Raw genomic sequence first — 22,348 nt, 5'->3', positions numbered from 1 at the left:
GCAGTATCGCTTGAACCATCCCAATCCTCTTGGCTCGACTTGGCCGAGCGAACCTTGACTTTTCACTCTTGCGGCACTACTCACGGAAGTGGATGTAACAGCCGGCACGATCCGACTGCCATGACTCCACACACACACATCGCGTCGCAATGTTCTTACTCGGTGCTGGGCGTCGCGCGTGACCGAGTCGGGGAGCGTCCTTTCTCAAAAGAATGATGGATCGATGTTGTACTGCCCTACAACCGCGACCAAGACTCGTCCAGCGACGCCGTCGTCGAGTGGCGGTCCGGCGTCACTGATTCACATTGCTGCGACGATACGTTCGCCTCAGGTCGCGGATAGCGCCACGGCTCGTCTTCGTGTCGATAATTTCACTGCAGTCGTCCACGCTGTATGGCGTGAACGTGCCGACATATCGGTTTCCTGCTTCGATGGCTTTGCAGTCGCGGTGCGGCTGAGTCATGCGGTAGTCGTGTTTGTTGGGCATCTCGGCTGTGCTTTGTGCAGCGCGACAGCGTCGATCGCAGTGTATGCAACTGCGCTGTTGCGTGATTTAAGTCTCTCGCGCGGGCTTCGTCATCTTGTGCGACCACAGCATGTGCACTCAAGTCTCCTTATTACTGATCTAAAATGGTAAGCGTGCGACGACTCCTGGCACGCGTGTAGCATTCAAAGGCCGAGCACACTGCGAGAGCGCGATGTATGTGTCTCGGTATTCGTTTGCTTTCGATTTGCCTTGTTTTATGATTTTGCATCTCACTTCATTGAACTTTCGTGACTGTGATCACTATTTTGAGTGGGGGGTGATCTAAGGAGGATGCACATATAATCATTTGGGTATGTGAAATGTGGGATAGTTAGAATTAATTAGAATTTACTGTCTAAAGAAGATAGCGGCTGACTATTACGTTTAGACATATCGAGATCCACAGGATTCGCTCACTTTCTGATAGCTTAAGCTAGCTTGCTTACCGTGAATTTACCGAGCGATTTTGACAATATCCGCAGCCACTCAAGTCAACACTCGAGTCTCTCCATTCCACGCTTCCTCAACAGCGATGGTGCAAGTTAGTCACGGAGCAAACACGCCGCGTGCCACTTTATTGACAATATTGTCATTATTGCCCCACATGGTATTATTGTAGCAGTAACGTGACAGTTCCGTAATTGGTTTAAATAGGCTGCTCTATCAATCACACCAATTGCTGCCAGGCGCGCGATATGTAGGTGAGTGTAACGGGCTGTCCCATCACAGAAAATATTATTTTATAGGAACAATATTAACTATCATTTCCTATACGAAGAAAATAATAAAGAAGTACAAAATTATTATCATTTATAATTTTTATTTGCTATTTTCAATATTAACAATTTAGCGATATTGAGGCAACAAGACAATAGTTCCATTGATTGGCTGATTTTTTCTTAAGTCATATCAACCCCGCCAATCGTTACAAGACATGGTGCGCAAGGAGGCGCTATGCATGGTTTAATTGATAAATTAATGTAAGTCGATAGAAAATCGTTACGAAGAAACTTGATGTATAATACTTTCTAATTTTGGCTTAAATTCAGAGCCTTAGTATCGACCTCTAGTAGCTTAAACTTCTTAGCTACTTGTAACCTTCCCCTGCACGTCAGTTTACGTGAAGAAATCGAGGCCACTCACCTTCACTGTAATATTCTAGGTTGGCTAGTACTGTTATCAGTCTTAGAAAAATGTGCTCGTTACACCTGGCAGCCTTCGTGAGTCCATTTAATGGCCACGCATGTTCCATCAAACATGGACATGTATGATGAATAACGAGGGAGCCTTCAAGCCCTTAAGAAGGCTTCCACGCAACGCGTGCATGGAACACTCATTTTAGTGACCTTAAATTGAGAGCGGTTGTGGCCGAGTTCGTACAAAATGAATTTGACGGGGCCCAAGAAAAAGTAACCTTACTTCACCAGCAAAGCTCACAACACGCAGAGGTGTTGAGAGAGCAGCGTGCTCAACAGTCAAACTATTAAGACAGCAGCAGTCACATCTTGCTAACGGCCGACGTTTTCGCGTCGACCCGAAAGCTTAAAGATCGAAATCTCTAACTTTAGGCAGTCAAAGCCACGGATTGCATAGCTCATAAAGTACAAGCCATGCATAAACTGGCAGCATCATACCGTGACGATACTTGCCTCTCGTTCATCAGATGGCCATCTGCTGAAAGTCTTGGAGCGTCTACAAAAAAAGAATGTGGATGTCCTATAAGCGAGTACGATGACCTCACTTGTGGAAGGTCGTTTGCATGACAGCACAAGATCTCAGTGTGATCAACCCACCACACCGTGGTCAGATCCTGACGGCTATGCACAAGCACAGGCAGCGTCGAAAATCGGCCACTTGAATAAGTAAAGTGGATAGAAACAAGGATGCTTGCCTCGAAAGCAACATCCACGCAAATTTGGAATGGCTGTCTAAAAGAGACAGCAGAAGTCCTTGATCGACTGGAGAGTCGGTCGTAGACGGTCTCGCTATGGTTGCGCAACCATAGCTAGAGGAAGTCGGGGGAATACTCCCTCAAAAAAATAAGGGAATATGTCTCACAAAACTTAGGGGAACAAGTCCCGAGATTCTGAGGAAATAAGTCCCAAGATATATGTTAAAAAAGGCGTTAAAGAAGAAACTAATACATTGAATGTCTTACTAAACAACAAAGGATCAAGTGTGACAGCTTATACACTTGGTTTGATAGCGCCTCTGAGTTAAATTCGGAAATAACTCAATCACCAACGCTAAAACTGAAACGGTTCTTGATCTGCGTAGTGGCAAGGTCTAGTAGATCAGCGTACTTGTCACAGATGATACACACGTGGTCGTTCTTCGGTCGACAATAAGTTTCTCGGAACGAACGGTTTATCATTAGCTCATCGATGGAAAAAAGTGTCTTTGATGAGAAGCCTTGGATTGAGCGTCTTTCGTCTCAGTCTTGTTTATCTTCGAAACCAAAAAAAAAAAATTCTTTGTATAAGGATATGATCGAATTTAAGTATGTATTTCCTAATTCGGTGCCGTGCGAGTTGCCTGCGGATAAAAGCATTCGCACGAAATCAACCGAATATTACGTTCGAAATACTGTGTCATGATGAAATAGCCACTGCCAAGTGAATTAGAATTAGCAATCGACAATTTCTTTGCCAATCGCTTAGCAGCGAGCCTATGAGATGGTCAACCTCGCTACATAGCTCTTTGACTTTCTGTGTCCGCAAAACAACAGGAGGGTGGCGGCATTCAATATACTGAATGCTGCAAAGGTACAGCTCGAACGCCTGTATGTCAAAGAGAACTAACTTTTCGTGAATAGGTCTGATGGATAAATTTATCAAATACTCGTGCGTGACATGAAATTCCGGCAGTAAGCTCTTCCCAAGCGGAATGATATGGGAGTGGCTATGTATCGGAGCTACTTTGATCCTAAAGTCAGAGGAAGACTATTAGAATTATAGAGTCTCTCAGTTCTATATAGAACTAACGGGTTAAACAACTCAGGGAGTCCTACAAGCTATTAAAGCTCAATGAATCCTGATTCAGCAATTCGTGCAACAAAGTAGCAACTAGTGCCTAATAGTATATACCTTAGAAAAATTTCTATCTCTTACAGATCAATGCTCAAGCCTTAAAAAGGCACTTAACACAAAAGACTAAAAGGAGAGCTGCAATTTCTTTAATTTTTTATTCGAAAACCTTGTCCTAGCTAATTTAAGAAAAAAATTCAGCCGCCAGATCTATATCTGGCGGCGACCACATTTGTTACCCATAATAAATGGAAATTAAGTAATTAAGTGTTTTAGCATAGGATAAAAGGGTATATTACCCATAAGGTAAATATACCACAACAACGGTTCTCCAACCGATGTGTGCCCATTACACCCTCTCCCATCCGACTGTTGATACCGCGTGACAACATTCGCGTCATTTCCTCTTTGAGGTTGGAACATAAACGACTTAACGTTTGTTTGTGTTTTGCTTTCTTTTGTCCCATGACAATTAAGCGTGAGTCACACAATCTTACCCCTTTTTCGATGATGAGGTAATTGTAGGCATTGAAAGTCACACCCATCAGAGGATGAGGTACAAGAGCGTCGCTCTTATACGCCTTCTCCTCCGATGAACGCCGGCAGAACGTGGTGCTGCTGATATCTTAACTGCACACAGGACCCTGAGTCCAACATCATGACAAATCCACTCGATGAAGAGCAAGAGCGGGTTATCCTCGTAGGGGAAAAAGCTCATCATCGAGCTGCCGAGATAGCGAAAGCTACAGCTCATAGTGGATATAGAATTACTCTGCTTAGTGCGATAGAGCGTCTCATAAAAATTACGGGTCACAGCTTGGCCATCTGGACCTCCAGTGCCACACCGAGGATGCCGGAGGAGATCGCTGCTCACGACGCTCTTCCTGAGCGATACCTTACCCCAAAGTTAATGACGCGAGGTCAGTATCTGACGCACTTTCGTGATAACGCCCGTGGGATTTCGATGACCTCATTAAGAGATTTTCCGGTCGTTCTGTTTCCAAACAAATTAATAAGCGAAAACGACGCTTCGTTTGGGAACTGGGTCCATCGTTCCCGCCGCCTCCGCAACATCTGGTGTATGATAGAGTCTGCGGGGTGGCAAATGTTCGTTTGGAACGGAAGCTTCGCTTTGATTTCACCAAGAGCCTTTAGGCCAAAGGCCAATTACGTTCGGCATTTATGCCACAAAACAAAGAAAGGTCTAGCCAATATTTCAGTGCTTCAGTTGACCGTGCAACCATGGAACAAAGCCGCGCTGAGGCTATAGATCCACCAAGGTTGAGAGCTCATTTTGGGCGGTTCAGAGCCGTCTATCTGCTGGAGCGTCATCAACCTTGTTAAGAGCCAGCTGGACATCCTGGTGAGGATGCAGCCATCTACCGCACGACTGCTTGTCTCGGCGCAAGGGCCTTTAAGTTCACGTTGGAAGGTTCCCGATATGGCTTAAGCAAGCCAACGTAGAACAGTTGGTGTGTACACAGCTCAATAGGAAGGTTTGGCGAGTAAGCTAGGCTCTCTTGGCCACGACCGTAAATAGTCCAATAAAGCGCGGCCGCAATTTGGTCTTGAAGACCGCAGAAACCAAGTTAGTATGTAGATTTTTAGCATTTGATAAACTTGATGTCCGACCACATAAGAATTTATACAGGTTCTGCCTTTGGCATCTGCTTGTTTCTTTTTTAGTCTTGGCTATCAGCCATCGTGTAATAGGGCTGATATTAGCAAGCCTATCGGCTTATTCTCCACCACGAAGCCCTGGGCCACGCAGTGGTATCGTTAAAGGAACGCGTGGGTGTGTTAAACCGTTAACATAGATTGGAGTATAGCCTGTAGAGGAATGGACAGCGTTATTGAACGTAATTCCACCACTAGAAGCATTGAGCCCCAGCGGTTTTTTTTGGTGTTTGAGCACACACTGCGTTTAGCGTCTTCAATGACGCGAGTGAGACGTTCAGTTTGACCAATGGTCTGCGGATGGTCCGCGGTGGACATGTTCAGTCTGGTGCTAAGCACTCGAAAATTGATTTCCAGAATTTATCCGAGAAACGGGACCCCCGATCAGAGACAGCTGCTACTGGCAAACCGTGTTGTCGAAAAACGCGATCAATAAACAGCCTTGCTGTACCTTCACCATCAATGGTATCTGGCACAGCCGCTAAGCGAGCCATTTTGCTCAATCGGTCAACAAAGACCACTATGCCGGAGTTACCTTCTTAATCTTTCGGTAGACCCCCCCCCCGAAAGATTAAGAAGGTAACTCCGGCGAAAAAAAAATCCATAGTAATGAACTCCCAACAAACTATGGGTACGGGATGGCTTGCCAGTGGCGCAGCAGTATGCGCCGAGGGTTTAACCCGTTGGCAAGTTTCGCATGTGCCAACATATGTGCTGACCCATTTATGAAGTCTTGGCCAATAAATCTGGCTTACAGAGCTGAAGGTCATTTCTTTACCGAGATGATCACCAAAGACAGTATCGTGTGCCTCATAAAGGATTCGGTACTTCAAATCTCCATCATGAGGAACAACGACACGCGGAGGGTCCGTAGTGTCCGTGAAATAAAGCAACAGGTCGTTATCGATAGGAAATCGATGTAACCTTGTAAGCAAACGTCCCGGCAATTTAATACCTGAATCAGAGTTCTTAAGAGCTCGTAGCAGAGCTACACCGTGTTTTTCCTTGGCGTAAGCCGAACGGATTAATTCAGGAATCGGCGACATGATAGTCATTAAATGAGAGAGCTCATAATCCGGCCTGCGTGATAACGCATCGGCCAAAGCATTTTGCTTGCCAGGCTTATACTTCACTTTAAAGTTGTATTCCGCGAAAAAGATAGCCATCGGGCCATTCTTTGTGAAGGATGGGGCGACTTAGTCGCCGTGCGTAATGACGCGTGTTCTGTGTATATCACAAACGGCTTAGAGCCGAGCAGATGAATCTTGAATTTGACGAGAGCATACTTCATAGCAAGTAACTCTTTGTTATGAACCGGGTAGTTCTTTTCCGCAGCTTTAAGCTGTCTAGACTCAAACGCAATAACACGCTCACGCCCATCGACATCTGCTTGTAACAGAGTACTGCCAATGGCAAAAATCCGATGCGTCACAGACAACACTGATAGGCCAATTTGGATTTGGATCGGGGCATGGATAAGACTATTCTTAACTACTGGAAAGGCATTATGTTCTGTGCTAGTCCAGCACTATCCTGTATCCTTTGAAAAGATAAGATAATGGCCTAGCCATATCAGCGTAATTTTCGCTATATTTGTGTAAATAATTGGCGATACCCAACCACTTACGCAAATCCTTTTGGTTTTCAGGAACCGGCAAATCTACTATGGCTGTTCCCTTAGAGGATCCGCTCTAAGGCCTCGCTTTTCAATGAAGCATCCTTAAAAAAAATCGTCTTCCAAAAATGCATCTAGATGCATTGGCATACAATTTATATATGCGCATACACTCGAGCACTGCTCAGAAATGGTCTTAATGGTTTTACATATCCGACCGACCCTACTCCGCACGACTATGGACAAAAATATCATCGACATAAGTCTGTGTATAAACTCGATGAGGGCGGAACAGTTGCGTCACTAGACGATTAAATGTTGCCGGGGCGTTGTAAAGTCCTTGTGGCATAACCAACCACTTCCACAACATACCGCTTGGGGTTCTAACCGCTGTAAGCGGAATATCGCTAGCTTGCATGAGCAATTGGTAGTAACCATCGACTAAGTCCAATGCAGTGTGCATTGTACATTCCACCATTTTGTTCTGAAGAACATCCTTTCAAGAAATGAGGGTTTGCGCTGGTATAGTGACAGCGTCAAGCTTATTATAAGCATGTACAATGCGCCATTTACCATTTGGCTTTTTGACACAAAATGTCGGTGCCGAATGAGGGGATTTGCTCTCTCGTACCATTCAGCCTCGTGCTTAGCACGGAAGATTTCATCAATGACGTCACACTGATCCCTTGGTAAAGTTCATTGTGGTGTGACACAGTGTTTGGTTCCCGGAACGAAATCACTTCTAGACGAAGCTGTCCTGGATGACACAAAAGCTGCACTTAGTCCGCGGAATGACATAACTAACACCTCTATCCGGAGGTAAAACGGATAAAGGATTATTACATGTCACATCTTGGAATTCTTTTTGGAAAATTTCATAACTAACACCTCTATCCGGAGGTAAAAACGGATGGAGGATTATTACATGTCACATCTTGGAATTCTTTAATCAAGAAATAACATGGATCCGTAGGTCTTTAAGGTCGATGACCCATTCCGCGGACTAAGTGCAGCTTTTGTGTCATCCAGGACAGCTTCGTCTAGAAGTGACGATGAGTTTAACTCAATTGTTGGTCGAATGACCATCATCTCACATAAGTTGCCAGCCTTTAAGGCTCGACCACACTCATCAATAGACATTGTATCTAGCTCTAAACGAGCATGTAACGAAAATTTGATTCAAAAGCCTCAATTCTCGTATCACACATTATTCATGCTGATTTAGGAACAGTATTCATAACATAATTGATTTGATCTAAGAAAGAAGTTTGGTCAACTACCAAAATTGAAAGATACCACATTACATGGAAGATTTGTCGCGAGGCTAGCTTCTCCTTCAATGTTACCGGTTACACCTTTTAGAAGCATGTGTAATTGCTCACTCGTATTACTTTTTGAGGCTATAAATATAAATGCTTCGCGTCTCCTTTGTCTTGGAGTAGAGTCAATACGCCTCTTATAGGCCGGGACATTCGCGTCCCCAAATTTTCCAACCTGCATTGGTTCTATTTCAGACATGGTGTCTGATTCGACATCCGACAAGAAGTTAGGTAACTCAACTTCCTGTATCAACGAATGTTTACGTGTCGCTTCACGTGCATTCGAAGGGTTTGACCTGAAATCCCCTGGCGAACCACCAATAGTGTCACTACTGATACTCGGTATCGTGCCACCTCTGCCGACCACACTCGGTGGACTTAGACGTGCCCTCCACGTATCTCAGAGATATTGCACTCTTGATGAATCTTCCTTAGGCCAACAATACTTTCAGCATTTAGTGAATCGTTATTACAACGAGTGTCACTCGACGGAGTACGTGCCGTTCCACCCCATTTTCTTAGTCGGGCTTAGAATTAATGTTTACAACATTGGAGGTCATTAATTAAGACGTTCAAATGTCTAAACACAGTTAATGTTCCGCGCCAATAACGCATTTCTTGCCTAGCAAAGGTGGGTTCAAGACTCTCCAAAACTTGCTATGAACATTGCGCGTGGCGCCTAAGGTCTTAGACCTCCAATCGATCCATGGCTCAGTGGCGTTCAAGCCAGGCCATTCCAAGGATGAGAGATCATATATCGGATCCAAATCAAGTACGAGACAGCGTTTCATACTGTCAAAGTACGGAAGCTTTATGTCTAAGCTTGATAAAACCTTAGGAACACTGACACGAGTCCCAGTCGCTAAGCGAACATTGATTGTATCACTTTCATGCCCTTTAAGCGCCTTAACGTATAATTGTTTATTTTTTTCATGGGAAGACGTCGAGCAGAATTGCAAGACGCTCATGAGTCAATTCAAACTGACCATGGCTTATCAAAGACCTTCACAGTCGCTTAAGCGACTAACAAGCTAGGCTTGTACTCACGCCCCATTCTATTACGCACCGAGCTGGTTGGGGCCAAGCCCCTAGTTGGGGCCTAGCCCCAACTTGCTCGGTTCTTAGTGGTACGGGGCGTGAGTAATTACTTTCACCTTTTAGAGGTTCAACAGAGCCTAGATCTTCCCCAGTAGGGCGCCCCACACCTACCGGGAATCACCTTTCTCCCGGTCCGTACCATATTTCTGGTATAGGTCGGACTTGGTGCCTTTTCGAGCTTTACGCGTTTTTCGTAGGGGACAGGCTGGACGTAAATGTTTCATGCTTTCGCACATATAACAGCCACGGATATTCTTATGCTGTTCCGCAGCTTGAAAGCCTCTTCTCCTTCGTCAACGAGGCTTAGATCCATGGGTTCCGGTCTATTAGACGGTACCCATGTGCTCGACGAGCTTGTTCGGTAAACAGGCGTGCTAACACGAGCAGAATTAAAATCGAACTCAGCGCGTAGCGCTACGGCAACTGCATCTTCGAAAGGAGCAAGATGAGATCGGAACAATTCCGTCCGGGTAAAAAGATTGTGACGATAATCGCTTCTTGCACCGGGTCTTGATGCATAGATGCAATGAGAGGTCTCAACTCCTGGACATAGTCTTCTAGGGTTCCCCTGTCGGGTCGCTATGAGCCGTGATCGCATGGAAAAAGCCTGATCAGGCGGTGCAAACATGCTAGCCATTTGCTGTTTCAGCAAATCCCGTGAGGTAAAAGCGTCGTTTATGGACGTACTGCACTATAGTGCCTACTTCATGGCTCTACCTGCTTATTCCAGAAAGGAAGATTTTTCCTTCTTTTTCCCCAAATGTTTTTACAATGACAGCTAGAGGACGAGCCTTCGGCTCTGAATCAGGTACAGAGTTGTACCGGGTTGGCATCGATGCCGCAAGGTGATCGTGCGCCTGGACGACCAGGGAGGACTCATATCACATGAAGGCTTCAACATTTGTATGCAGGACCTCTGGTCCCTGGGATATAATGAGCTCTACATGTTCCAGCCCAAAAAAGTTTTCAGCTTGTCATAAGCTGTGCGTTGCGCCTCTGAAAGTTGTGGAACACTTCCAATTCAGTAAAACTTAATCTTATAAAGACTCAGGCGCAGATTGTTTACGAGCGCTACCAGGTATAGTGGAGCTACCTCGCTCCTAAACTCAGAGGTGGCTTTTAGACTGAGAGCCTCTTATTTCTACAGAACTAATGATTTTAACAATTCAGGAAGTCGTACAAGCTGTTAAGGCTTAATGAATCCTAGTTCAAGGGCTTCAGGGGTTCGATAGAACCAAGTGTCAACTAGTGCCCAAGAGTATATACCTTAGAAAGGCTTCTATCTCTTACAGATCAATGCGCAAGCTTTATGTAGGCACTTAAAGCTTTATCAAAAGGGGAACTGCTTTTTATTGTAATATTCTTCTGGACCTTATCCTAGCTAATTTAAAACACATTTCGGCCGCCAGATTTATATCTTGCGGCGACCACAATTGTTACCCATAATAAATGAAATTTAAGAGATTAACTATTTTAGCATAGGATAAACGGTATATTACCCATAACGTAAATGTACCACAACAACGGTTTTCCAACTGATGAGTGCTCCATTACCGGCTAGTTGTGTCGCAGGTGCCCTGCAACATCCAACAGATGTGAAACCAATCTGTTGAGATAGCTGCGGGATTTCTCAACGAGTTATTTTGTAATGTTCGTTCGTAGTAGAGTCATGAATGGAAGTCGGACGTTAAAGTACGTCGTACCCATGTCAGAAAGTTTCTTACACTGATGCGTAAGCATAAGTTGCAAGCAAATTTCGAGAAGTTTATATTCGGTGCAAGCAAAATTCCACTTCTTGGATGCTTCGTGGGTAAACACGGTGTACGCCCTATTCCTGAAAAGAGATGAAGGCGATCATCGACTGGAACGTACCAGTCGATGTAAAGAAACTTCGAAAGTTTCTTGGCTTAGCGGTGTATACTCGCGCTATTATGCTGAAATGACAGCACATCTTTCTTTATTACTAATGAAAAAAATTAATGGTCATAAAATATTGATTGTCCACTTTTCTTTATGAATATCAAGCAAAGGTTGATGCAATCGCCAATATTGGCAATTGCGGACCACGACAGATAATTCCATGTGGTATGTGACGTCAGTGATTCGTAATCGGTTGTGGGTTAATGCAATACGACACAGACGCGCAGAGCGCGTAGTCTGCTATCTATTGCGCCAGTTTTAATCAACTGAGTGCAATTACCCGGTGCATGACAAAGGAACACCTTGAAATGAATTATGCATTGGCTAAGTTTAGGGTCTATCACTTGGGAGATAGACCGTTAACTTTTGTACGGACCATGCGTCTTTACGCGGAGCCGTAAAAAGTCCACACCTCTCGCAAAAACCGGGGAGATGTTTTTTCGTTCTTCGCGGAGTATAACTTTCCCTGTGGAATTATAAACCAGGATCGTCACTGGAGCCCTTTCGCGCCGGCTCGATTTTAAGCCGGCTGCGCAAAACAAAAGTGACGATAAGCCCACTGTTGCAACGATAAGTGTTCCGTCGTCCACATTCCTTAAGGACGTTAGAAGGGCCTATCAAGAAGATAAGGCTGTTGAAGGGCTCATAGATTACCTAAGAAATACATCACAACAATCCTTAATATGATTGTCGAAATTGTATCGATCCTAAACAGATCGATACACAGCACGCCAAAACGCCGCCGCGAAGCTGAGGTCTCGGTCCGAGACCCCAGGTTCGCGGCGGTGTTTTGGCAATCTGTGTTCGATTCACTTGAAATACAGCTGATAACGTTGACTTCTGACCATCCGAAAACAGATGGTCAGACAACGTGCAAATCGCGCCCCGAAGAGAAACTTTGCGGGTACGTTCACTTTTTACGAGTTCGACCAAACTCATACCGAAGGCAGAACTTGCCATTAACAACTCTGTTCAAGCTTCTACAAAGCATTCACCTTTTTTCGTGGATGGCTTACGCCATCCACGAATACCCACCTTGCTTAAGAGTGACTCTTATTCAAGGGGAAGGGAATCGCTCGAGCAAATAATAATCTACCTTTTGCTGATCAAGCATTGACTCAGCCGTGAATGAGAAGGATGGAAACATTTTTTTGTTGAATTAGTTAAAATTCGAGATGAAAAACTCAGTAATAGCGATAAAGCTATTGCTAACTTTTATAGTAACGATGTCGATATACTCAGCATCGAATACAATAATATTTTGTGAGAACAATGATACTCTCAGCAAACATTCTTCTATTAATTACGAGAATTGCGATCGTCAAATTGGCAAACGAACTGGCGCTTCAAGCCCTTCATAGTTAATGATCTTGTCCAACTGTCTACGGTAAATCTACCTGAAGAATCTGGGCAGTAATAAATTTCTGCCCAGGTATATCGGCGCCAGAGAACGCAACTCAGATTATCGTGATAAGTCAGATCCAAGTAGTAAGTTGAACCCGATTTATCCTCCCCTCCACATCTATTGGTGACTCGAGTGTTATAATCGCTTTCTAGTAGAACGCTTCTTAAACGCGAGGTGAAGGGGGTCCGAACGAAGTATTTCGCTCGATGGCGGGGGTATCCATCCTCGCATGACAGTTGGGAACCTCGTTCCCAGCTAATGGTCGGCCTCTTGGGTCTCGTTTGACAGTCTTCTCCTCAGAATGTCCATCGGAAAATTAGCGCTTCCCGCGCTCGTAAAAGAATTGTTACATTTCAATCTATTCGCGCATCTCAGAAAAAATGCACGTTCTCCATGGGGTCTTGAAGGGGTACGCCTCTTAAGGGCATGGCCCGCACCCTCAAAGCAGCAGAGTTTAAGTGTCCTAACGAGAGGCAAGGTAAGCCTACCTATCTAGACAAAAGGTGCAGCTTATAGCGTGCACCGACAAGGGACCGGCTATCAAACCGGTCACGAAAAGAAGCCAGTTTGTCAAGCCAGGCCTTGCGGCCTGTGCTATGTACATTCTGAATGAACGTTATTTAAGCCTAAATCAAGGGATTGGTTCCTTGGCACGCTTTCAAGTGTACCATCGACGCTGATGGTACAGAAAGGCTTTCGTCTCATCAGGCCTGTGAAGCCTGGATCAGTCGAAGAACGGGTGTTTATTTCGTTCGTTGGCCGTACCAGATCAATGCACTAAGTTTTTCTTAGAGAGTAACCGGGGTTTCTTTTCGGGAGCTAACCGCAACGAATTACAGTCCCTCCCCCGTTGGCTAATGTTAGCACTAGGGCTAAAATTCTTCTTGACGTGATCTTTACATTTCGTTCCTGGTGATGCATGATAGCACACCAGGAAGATCCTTTAGGAGTGATCTTTGCGATCACTTCGTTTTTGTTGATATACGCTCAGTAGTATTCTTATCGAAGTAGCCTCTACGACCCATTCGAACCCGGTTATGCATAATAACATCACCAGCATTGTCGCTGCCGATGGAGTCATTAGCATATGGCTTCACAACAAAACGATTTAGACAACGTCGCCACTAACACTTTAATTGTCACGCTTATTTTTTTTAGTTTGACGGACTAGGGTGAACTGGAGCATTTAACAATGGTCACCGAGTCGGACGATGGTGTTCCAGTCACCTCCAATCGGAGAAGGAGGTGACGATCTCCCACGGATGACACCTGAGCGTCTACTCAAACATTCGCATCGATGACCTCAAAAGACGACATCGGAGCTTGAACAAGGTTTGCGAGAAATAAATTTCTTCAAAGGAGACACAGTTAGCAAACACAGGACCATAAATATACTCACTTCACATTTTGCCTACTCCTTCAAACATCTTTCCGAATTAGCTACTATCGATGCGATGAAACAAGAACGAACTCGGTTCAATATTGTACACAAGGTGACATGGAATATTTTCAATTACTTAAATAAAGGAATTAAACATGATTTACATTTGTGACCACCCCTTGTGTATGTGATGCACATAGATGCATTCACATCAGAAGGAATGACGCGTAGCGTCATCCGTTACGCGAGGTATCTAGAAATATACGCTCGCAATACATATTAGTGTTATCTACAGAGATGACATTTTTGATTTAATAAATTGGTATATATATTTAATGCGATTAAGTATATACCAGTCTGAAAACTGCTTTCTTCTTAGTCAGTGCGAACGAGGAGCCGGATTACCGCTCCCGTGACGACACTTTACTAGAGTACTTAGTTTGGTGGGTGAGGTCGCTAAGGCGCCCACCATAACTACCTCACTGCACGCAAGAGAAACTGGTTTTACCGCTTCCTCGCTGTGCTAGGGTGTGTGTCTAAGTAGAGCGTGGCCGCATTACGACGTGCCCGCCTACAGGGTTTGCAGCTTCGCGGCTTGAAAAATATACCCGCACAATCAGATTGGAAGATGTGCTTAATAACCACAATTTTTGCCGAAGAATTATTGGGACGCTTCCGTCTTTGATGCCCCCCCCCCCTTTATTGACTACATAACACTTCGACTTTAATAGAAAATCGAAATTGAATCATTTCGTTAAGCTAGCTAAAAATTGCTGTCAAAACATTGCCTCCATTTTTTAAAGGCAGAGGGATATCCCTGCGTGTACTGTCTCGAATCCTGCCTTATCGCCATGACTTAATATGTTGCAATTGAGTCTATTTATAAAGTCTGTTCCCATTCAACGCGAAAGCAAAAGGTGCTCCCAGTCGACGCGAAAGCAAAAGGCTTCTTGGATCTTAAAACAAGGAGAGCATAAGTACACGCAGAAGTCCTCAGCCACTGAAAAAAGAATGGAGGCAGAGTTAAATTAATTTGAAACAAGAAGAACACAAGTACACGCAGGGAGCCTTCTGTTTTTGAAAGGTGGTGGCACAGTGTGAGAGCAACATTTAGCTTTTTTAATGTAGCAAAATTATTTAATATAAGAAACTAATCAATCCAGCGGTATGTGTCGCCATTAAAGTCCCTTTCTCTGTCTGTCTCAATTTATGGTGTGTACATACTTGAATTGGATTGGCTATCAAGATATACAGGTTGTCTCTACAAATAGGAAACGCAAAACGAGCGGCTCTAAACACCCAAATTCGTCACCCCGTTCAGGATGGTCATGATGATTCTTGTCAAGAACTCGGCACCTGTGCTCAAGTGCGTAGCTATGTACCCAATCTCTCTGCATCTCTAGTAGCTGTATATATTGTATTCATACTAGAGTCATCCCCTCCTTGGGTCATATGCGCAAGGGATCGCTTCGATTCTCTCATCTCGACAGACACATTTCTAATCGTGTATTGCTTTAAAATTGCAGAACCGTTGGTCAACAGGCCCGTGGTATGGCCACAGAGAAACAGATTCTCCAGCGTATTACGGCCACGTCAAACATTGCGAAAATCACCAAGTCGATGAAAATGGTATCGGCCGCAAAGATGCGTGGTGCGGAGAATCGCATGAATGCCGGTCGCCCCTTTACCGCATGGTTAGACAATGTTCAGGGCGCGCGGAACCGAACTATCGAAACGGATGGTGTCGCTCCAATTAACGAACTCGAAGGCGACAATGTTTTTATTGTTGTCTCGTCGGACCGTGGTCTCTGTGGTGGTATTAACTCGGGTATTGCCAAGACCACCCGCAAACAAATTGCTGGTATTGAAGATCATTCACAGATTTTTGTGATTGGAGACAAGGCCCGTGCTCAGTTGCGCCGCGACCTTGGGGACCGTATACGTGGCAACGTCACGGAGACGTTCCAATCGCCTCCCAATTTCACGGTCGCCAGTGCCATTGCCGAGGCTGTCGTGGCCTCTTCAGCGTCGGAATCGGAAAGGGTTCATGTCGTGTACAATAAATTCAAGTCGGCGATTTCGTACTTGCCGTCCATCCGTTCGTTGGCCGTGCAACCAGACACGACTGCCTTTGATCTGTACGAACTAGAGCCAGATAACAAGGACGAGCTGCTTGCCGATTTAAAAGAGTTTGAAATCGCTACTGCCATTTTCCAAGGCATGATTGAGAACTCGACCAGCGAGGAGTCGTCTCGCATGGCGGCGATGGAGAATGCGACGACGAACGCAGAGGACCTCATTGGGTCGCTCACCCTGGTGTACAACAAAGCTCGCCAGGCCCGTATTACCACCGAGCTCATTGAAATTATCTCGGGAGCTGCTTCGCTCGATGGTTAAGCAAGCGAGAAGCAGAACACGGCGTCGAAAGGAGTCTCGAAGACTGCGCATAAATTGTCGATAAGTAACAAATTTTGCTCTCGACCAGATTTGTTCACATGTATTTTTGTATGGTGGTCATCGCTACTAGACTCAATTAATAGAATAGGATTCAGTCAGAGCATACAATAAGTCAAGTATTCCTTTGCAATAGAAATAATACATGGCTTTTTGATAGTATTCATGCACGAGGGGTGAGATGGGTCCGTTTCAGCACGCAACGAAGCTTCAGTGCTTCTCCACTATCCATTTCGTTCGCTCGAGCCTCTGCATATTCGCCCTTTGTCACGATGGCCACGTCAAAGGAGCCTTTGGGGGCTAGCAGTGGGGATGCCGAGCAGCGCGCCAAGCTTGTGCGCCGTAGCTCACGCGTGGCAGTGGATGAGCTGCTGCGTGAGGCCTTTGCGCGCGTGGATACCGACATGGATGGCAAGGTTAATGCTATCGATATCCAACGCGGTCTGCGTGTGGCCGGCGTTAATCTCTCGATAGAAGACGTAGGGAGGGTCATGAAGCGTTTAGATCCGACAAACCAGGGGCAGCTGACATACGACGATTTCCACGCGCTGCACGATGCGATTATTGTGGAGACCTTTCGCTCGTTTGACACGACAAAGAAGGGCTACCTTGTCGATGTGGATTTGCAGCATGGACTGCAGACGCTGGGCATTTCTGTGACGTTAAATGAGGCTGTCAACATGATTGGGCAGCTGCATCCGAAAGACGCGCACTGTGTGGACGAAGCAGACTTTAAGCACCTGTACCTCTTGTTACGCTCTAAGATGTTGTCATCGACGGCGCTGGAGCAATTTCTATGGGATCCTGACGTCCGTGAGCTTTCTAGAAATTGGTGGAAAGCCAGTGTCGAGGTGGGTGAGGATGGACTGCGCGTCCCACTGCCAGTCGATAAAGACGGCAAGTTTAAGAAGGTAGCCCCTTCCATAAAGTTTCTTGGCGGAGCCCTTTCTGGTGTAATCGAAGCTTTAATTTTGACCCCGCTGGATGTGACGAAGACCCGTATGCAACTTGATAAGTTGGGCCAATACCGTGGCATGGTCGACTGTGGCAAAAAACTTTTCGCTGCCGAGGGGCCAAAAGGCTTATACAAAGGTTTTGCTCCATGGACAACGCACGGTAAGACTTGGACGTGATTGGCTATTAAAAAAATGTAACGTGTAACCGAGTGCTTTTTGGGTTACGTCACAGTCGTGCTCAAGAATGGGACACGCTTCTACTTTAACGCTATTTTCCGTCGCATGCTTTCGGATAAAAATGGCCAAGTTAGTGGGGCGAACGAATTTATCGCGGGGGCACTTGCCGGGGCTACAGAGGCAGTTTTGATTGTGACGCCATTTGAGGTCATTAAGACGCGTCTCCAGGGTCAGGATATTGTTAAGGGTGAGGTTCCGAAGTACCGTGGCCCTGTCCACACGGCTGCCACAATCATGAAAAATGAGGGATTGCTTGCTTTATGGAAGGGATTGGCGCCAACCATTGGTCGGCAGGGGCTCAACCAAGCTTGTAGCTTTTGGTCAAACAACTTTATTAAGAAGCACGTGTGGAAGCTTCAGGACGGTGACGCGCTTCCGGCATGGAAGAGCGGACTGACGGGCATGATAGGTGCTATTCCGGGTCCATGCATTAATTGCCCAATGGATGTAGTGAAGACGCGTCTTATGGCTCAGGAGGCTGCGGCCGGTGCGGGAGGAAAGTACAAGGGAATGCTGGATGCTATGGCTGTGATCACCAAGGAAGAGGGCTTTAAAGCGCTGTATAAAGGTCTTGTACCCCGTTTGTCGCGACTGTGCCCATCGTACGGGATTCAATGGCTTGTGATGGACCAGGTTACTGCGTACTTTTCTAGAAACTAAAGGAGAGGCTATAAGCTTATCTTCAATTGCGTGAAGGATGCAGCGATGACCATCTTTGGTGCATTGCATGCCTCGGAAGCTGCTTAAATAGGCCCATAACGCCCAAGATTTGTCACTTCAGTATGTAGAGGTCTCACTGAAAATAGTACATGTGCGATTTGCACTCTGAAGTATCTTCTTGTTGTGAAGAGCCAAGTTTACACGACAAGTACATTTTCCAGAGTTAAGTCGATTTCTATATGATGATTATCATGACAGATATCAATAATTGGTAAGTAGTTAAACAAGTACATGGACCTTAATCGCTGAAATTGAGACCGACAGACAGTTCGCTTTGTACTCATCCCCGATATCTACGCATCCCTTCTTTTCGTTGGGACTAATGTCGGTTTTTGCTACCATTGACAGTACCATGGCTCTATCTTCAGTGGCTCTGCGGACTTTCCGACGTCCAAACTGATAAAATCCAAATGCTTTGATGTTAGATGGTGTTATTGATGCAATATAAAGCACACAATAGATGACTCGTTTATTGCAATTTGGATCGCGCGAAATTGAGTATAACCAAATAGTGAGCTCGACATCTCACTTTTCAAGGACTTTTGTGCATTTTTTTAGTTCCATAATTTAAACCAGTCATTATAGCCAACTCCCAATGCTGAGCCGCGTCGATGATGTGCGCGTCTTTGAGAGCTCAGACGACGTGATCGTAAAAGTCTCAAATCGCCACTTTCGACGCCACCAACGACATGAAAGCATTTGGAAGCAGTATGGATACAATCGAGGTCGAGACAAACTCGTGGAGGATGAAAATCTGCACCCTCAGCATCCGTTTCGCATGCAATCGCGTGTGTTGCAGCAAGAAAGGGATACATTTTACCCAAATCGTGACTGCATGCCACTATCGCCTAAAAAAACAATGAGCCACAGGCCTATAGAGCTCGTCTTTTTAAATTCGGGCGAGATTCGAGCGAGGGAAGAGTGTCCACCAGAACTGGCGCTACCCGAGCTGCCACAAGAGCTGGATGGATCAAAGAACGAGGCACGGGGATGTCATAGTGAAGGTTATTCAAGTGATGAAGAGCAAAGTAACTCAAGTCCACAAAGCGCCACAAGAAAGCAGGTGAAGAAAGGTTCGAGGCCACAAAATCGACGACAAGCAGGAGCTCGACAGCAGCTCGAGCAGTCTGCTTCCCCACCCGTGTCGATCTCGAATGGATCCAGCGTGTCTGAGTCGATGCATACAGCTTCTATAACGAATGATGCGAAAAAGACAACATCCAGAAAGGTATACAAAGCGAGGAGGCACCAGAACCGAGGTTTTACTTCACCACCGCGTCACTACCAAGCAACTCGGGACAGAAGTAGACTCGTCACAACTCGCGAGGATTCAAGAAACAATCATGATGTGCGTGAGAAGCTCAACGTGGATACTAAGGAATTCGAAAAGATAGAAAAACCGAGAAAGAATCATAACGAGACAGCTTCGTCAGACTCCGAGACGATTCGTAGAGATCCAAGTATAATACGAGATGCTTTCGAGCATCATTCAAGGCGAGAACGAGCACCGTTAAAACAATCCAATTACGACATGCATCATAGTGATTCATCACACGATGAATCCCCATGTCGATCAAAGCAGTCACAAAAAATGAAAGTGAGTCATTTAGATTCGAGTACACTAGCGCTGAAAGGAAAAAAGGAACGAGTGGTGTCTAATGCAGTACAAGACATGAAAGAAACGAATGAGAAGATTTTGGAATTACAAAACGATAACGAGCAAGAGCTTGCGAAATCGACTCAGCTACGAAAGGAGAAGAACACGTTCCAGCCGTATAATGAACATGCAGCTTATGAGACGGAAGCGAGTCGTGAGAACCAAGCAACAACGACGCAGACACATCAAGCCGATCGTATTCAAGCCCTTGAGGAACAAGTTGCGCGCTTACAGACTCGTGTGTCGCAGCTAAAGCAAGAAAAGAATCAGCTTGAAGCAGCATTGAGACAGCCGCAGACGTTACGCACTACTTCACTCACTGATCAAGGCTTCGAGAGTAAGGAGATGAGTGAGTTAAGGACACATCTGGACGCCAAGACGCTGGTTATACACGAATTTCTAGCCTGTGTAGAACTTTGGAAAGACAGTAGCATGAAAGAGATGCAACGTTGCCAAGATCAGAAGGATCTGCCTGCTGCTTTGGAGCACGTATGGCTTAATTTTCCGAAACTTTCAAATAAAATAGCAGCTCCTCAAGCGGACACTGTCGTCACTTTGAAAACGAGGTTGCGTCAGAAAGAGGACGAGTTGCGACAGACCTTTGTCAAGTACACCGAGTTAAAAGAGCTTTGTGCTCAACAATGCATTCGTGAAGCAGCATTGCAGAACTTTGTCTATGAACATCGTTTACGTGGAAATCTTGTGATACGCAAGAATCCTGACGTTATTCCGGTCAAGACCGAAAGTTGTCACCCACGGGTTCATGGAGACGAGCATCAGAAGACGCTTTCGAATCGAGGAACTAACAACTCAGCATGTTATAACAAGACTTTTTCGAGGCTTGCCAATCAAGACGATTCTGGCGATTCGAAGGAGGACGAAAAAAGGGAATTATCAGTCCGAACGCCCGAAAGTGTTAATCAAGCGGGGTTAAAGGAAGGGTATGAGAGTGTGGCCAAAACGGTAGTGGCACAACAGAATCGTAGTAAGCGGAATTCACAGATGAAGTCACAGTCGCAAATTGAGCGCATTCGCTTAGTGTCGCCACCAAGTCTCTCGCAACGACACGAAAAGGGACACACACTCAAAGGCACAAAAGGAAGTAAGAAAAACACTCTTCAGCACAACCAGCCATCGTCGTCAGTATCACGGCATCGGACAACAATGCTTGGTCAATGTCCACCTGGATGTGGAAGTCGCCTGTCTTTTATGGGCAAAACATCAACTAAGCGGCCAATGGTAGCCACAGCGTCGAGAGGGAATGGTGGAGTCATTCGTCCATGGATATGATATGGTTACGCTCCTTTTACCAATTAATTCAGCTACGTTTTTGTCTCCCCGAAATTGTAAAGAAATTGAAAAAAGGCTAGAATTCAAAACTTATCTATCGATTGTTAGTGACGTCAGAATATGAATTGCTTAGGATTTTCAGCTTAGCATATTTTGCAAATTGAAAAAGCTGCGTGTCGAAGCTTGATATTTTCCGGCTGCTCTTTCAAAAAGTGTGGCAGCGTCTTTGTATACATAAAATTGTCAGGAAATTCGTATGAAAGTTCAAACGTGATTCGGGTTCAATTTTATAAGCTGCGTCCTGTGACAGTGTAATAAGAATTGTAACGGGATTAAGTTGCCCTAATGTTACACAGTCCCCGTAAGTACACTTTGGTGTACTTATGGGGATGGTCAATTACTTAAAAAGTAATTAGACCCACCACTCGGGTGTATGTGATGCACATAGGTGCATTACATTAGGAGGGATGACGCCTAGCGTCATCCGTTACGCGAGGTATTTAGAAGATTACGCTCGCAATACATATTAAGTGTTATCTACAGAGATGACATTTTTGATTAATAAAAATAGGTATTTAAATTTAATGCGATTAAATACAAATCAGTCTGAAAACTACTTTTTAGTTAGTAAGTGCGCGGAGCCCGCGACGACACTTTACTAGAGTACTTAGTGAGTTGGGGTAAGGTCGCTAAGGCGCCCACCACAAGTGTAACGGGCTAAAGTTGCCCTAATGTTACACAGTCCCCGTTAAGTTTACTTGGTGCACTTAAGGGGATGGTCAATTACTAAATAATAGTAATTAGACCCAGCACCCGGGTGTGGTGCACATTTGTGACCAACCCTTGTGTATGTAATGCACATGGGTGCATTCACATTAGGAGGGATGACCCCCAGCGTCATCCATGATGACGGCTAGCGTCATACAAATGTAACGGGGCTATCTTTTGCTACGGCTAACAAAAGTAATAATCAACCTACACTGTTTACATTAACATGGGGTCCCTCAATTACTTCACGCACTAGCAAGCAGATGAAGGTTCTAAGTAGCTAAGAAGTCTTAGATACT

General features: G+C 45.2%; 4 protein-coding genes across 4 annotated transcripts; all 4 read left to right on the top strand.

The window, feature by feature from the left end:
• Positions 1-223: 223 nt before the first annotated feature.
• Positions 224-637, top strand: CCR75_001663 (uncharacterized protein; the record flags this gene model as incomplete). The annotated part of the gene is made up of 1 exon (XM_067959764.1): positions 224-637. One exon carries the CDS (start codon positions 224-226, stop codon positions 635-637), a length of 414 nt encoding a protein of 137 aa, XP_067819658.1.
• A 14,507-nt stretch (positions 638-15,144) lies between these two features.
• CCR75_001664 (uncharacterized protein) lies at positions 15,145-16,592 on the top strand. The gene is made up of 2 exons (XM_067959765.1): positions 15,145-15,333; positions 15,494-16,592. Exons 1-2 carry the CDS (start codon positions 15,290-15,292, stop codon positions 16,362-16,364), a joined length of 915 nt encoding a protein of 304 aa, XP_067819659.1. The 5' UTR covers positions 15,145-15,289; the 3' UTR covers positions 16,365-16,592.
• Positions 16,593-16,693: 101 nt separating this feature from the next.
• CCR75_001665 (uncharacterized protein) lies at positions 16,694-18,274 on the top strand (the record flags this gene model as incomplete). Its single annotated transcript, XM_067959766.1, has 2 exons — positions 16,694-17,537; positions 17,610-18,274. 2 exons carry the CDS (start codon positions 16,694-16,696, stop codon positions 18,272-18,274), a joined length of 1,509 nt encoding a protein of 502 aa, XP_067819660.1.
• A 655-nt stretch (positions 18,275-18,929) lies between these two features.
• Positions 18,930-21,281, top strand: CCR75_001666 (uncharacterized protein; the record flags this gene model as incomplete). Its single annotated transcript, XM_067959767.1, has 1 exon — positions 18,930-21,281. One exon carries the CDS (start codon positions 18,930-18,932, stop codon positions 21,279-21,281), a length of 2,352 nt encoding a protein of 783 aa, XP_067819661.1.
• Between the last annotated feature and the right edge of the window lie 1,067 nt (positions 21,282-22,348).

Source organism: Bremia lactucae, linkage group LG18 (assembly GCF_004359215.1).
Source record: "Bremia lactucae strain SF5 linkage group LG18, whole genome shotgun sequence".
Lineage (NCBI taxonomy): Eukaryota > Oomycota > Peronosporomycetes > Peronosporales > Peronosporaceae > Bremia > Bremia lactucae.
Note: the sequence above shows the minus strand (reverse complement) of the source record. Positions and strands in the feature narration are given on the sequence as shown.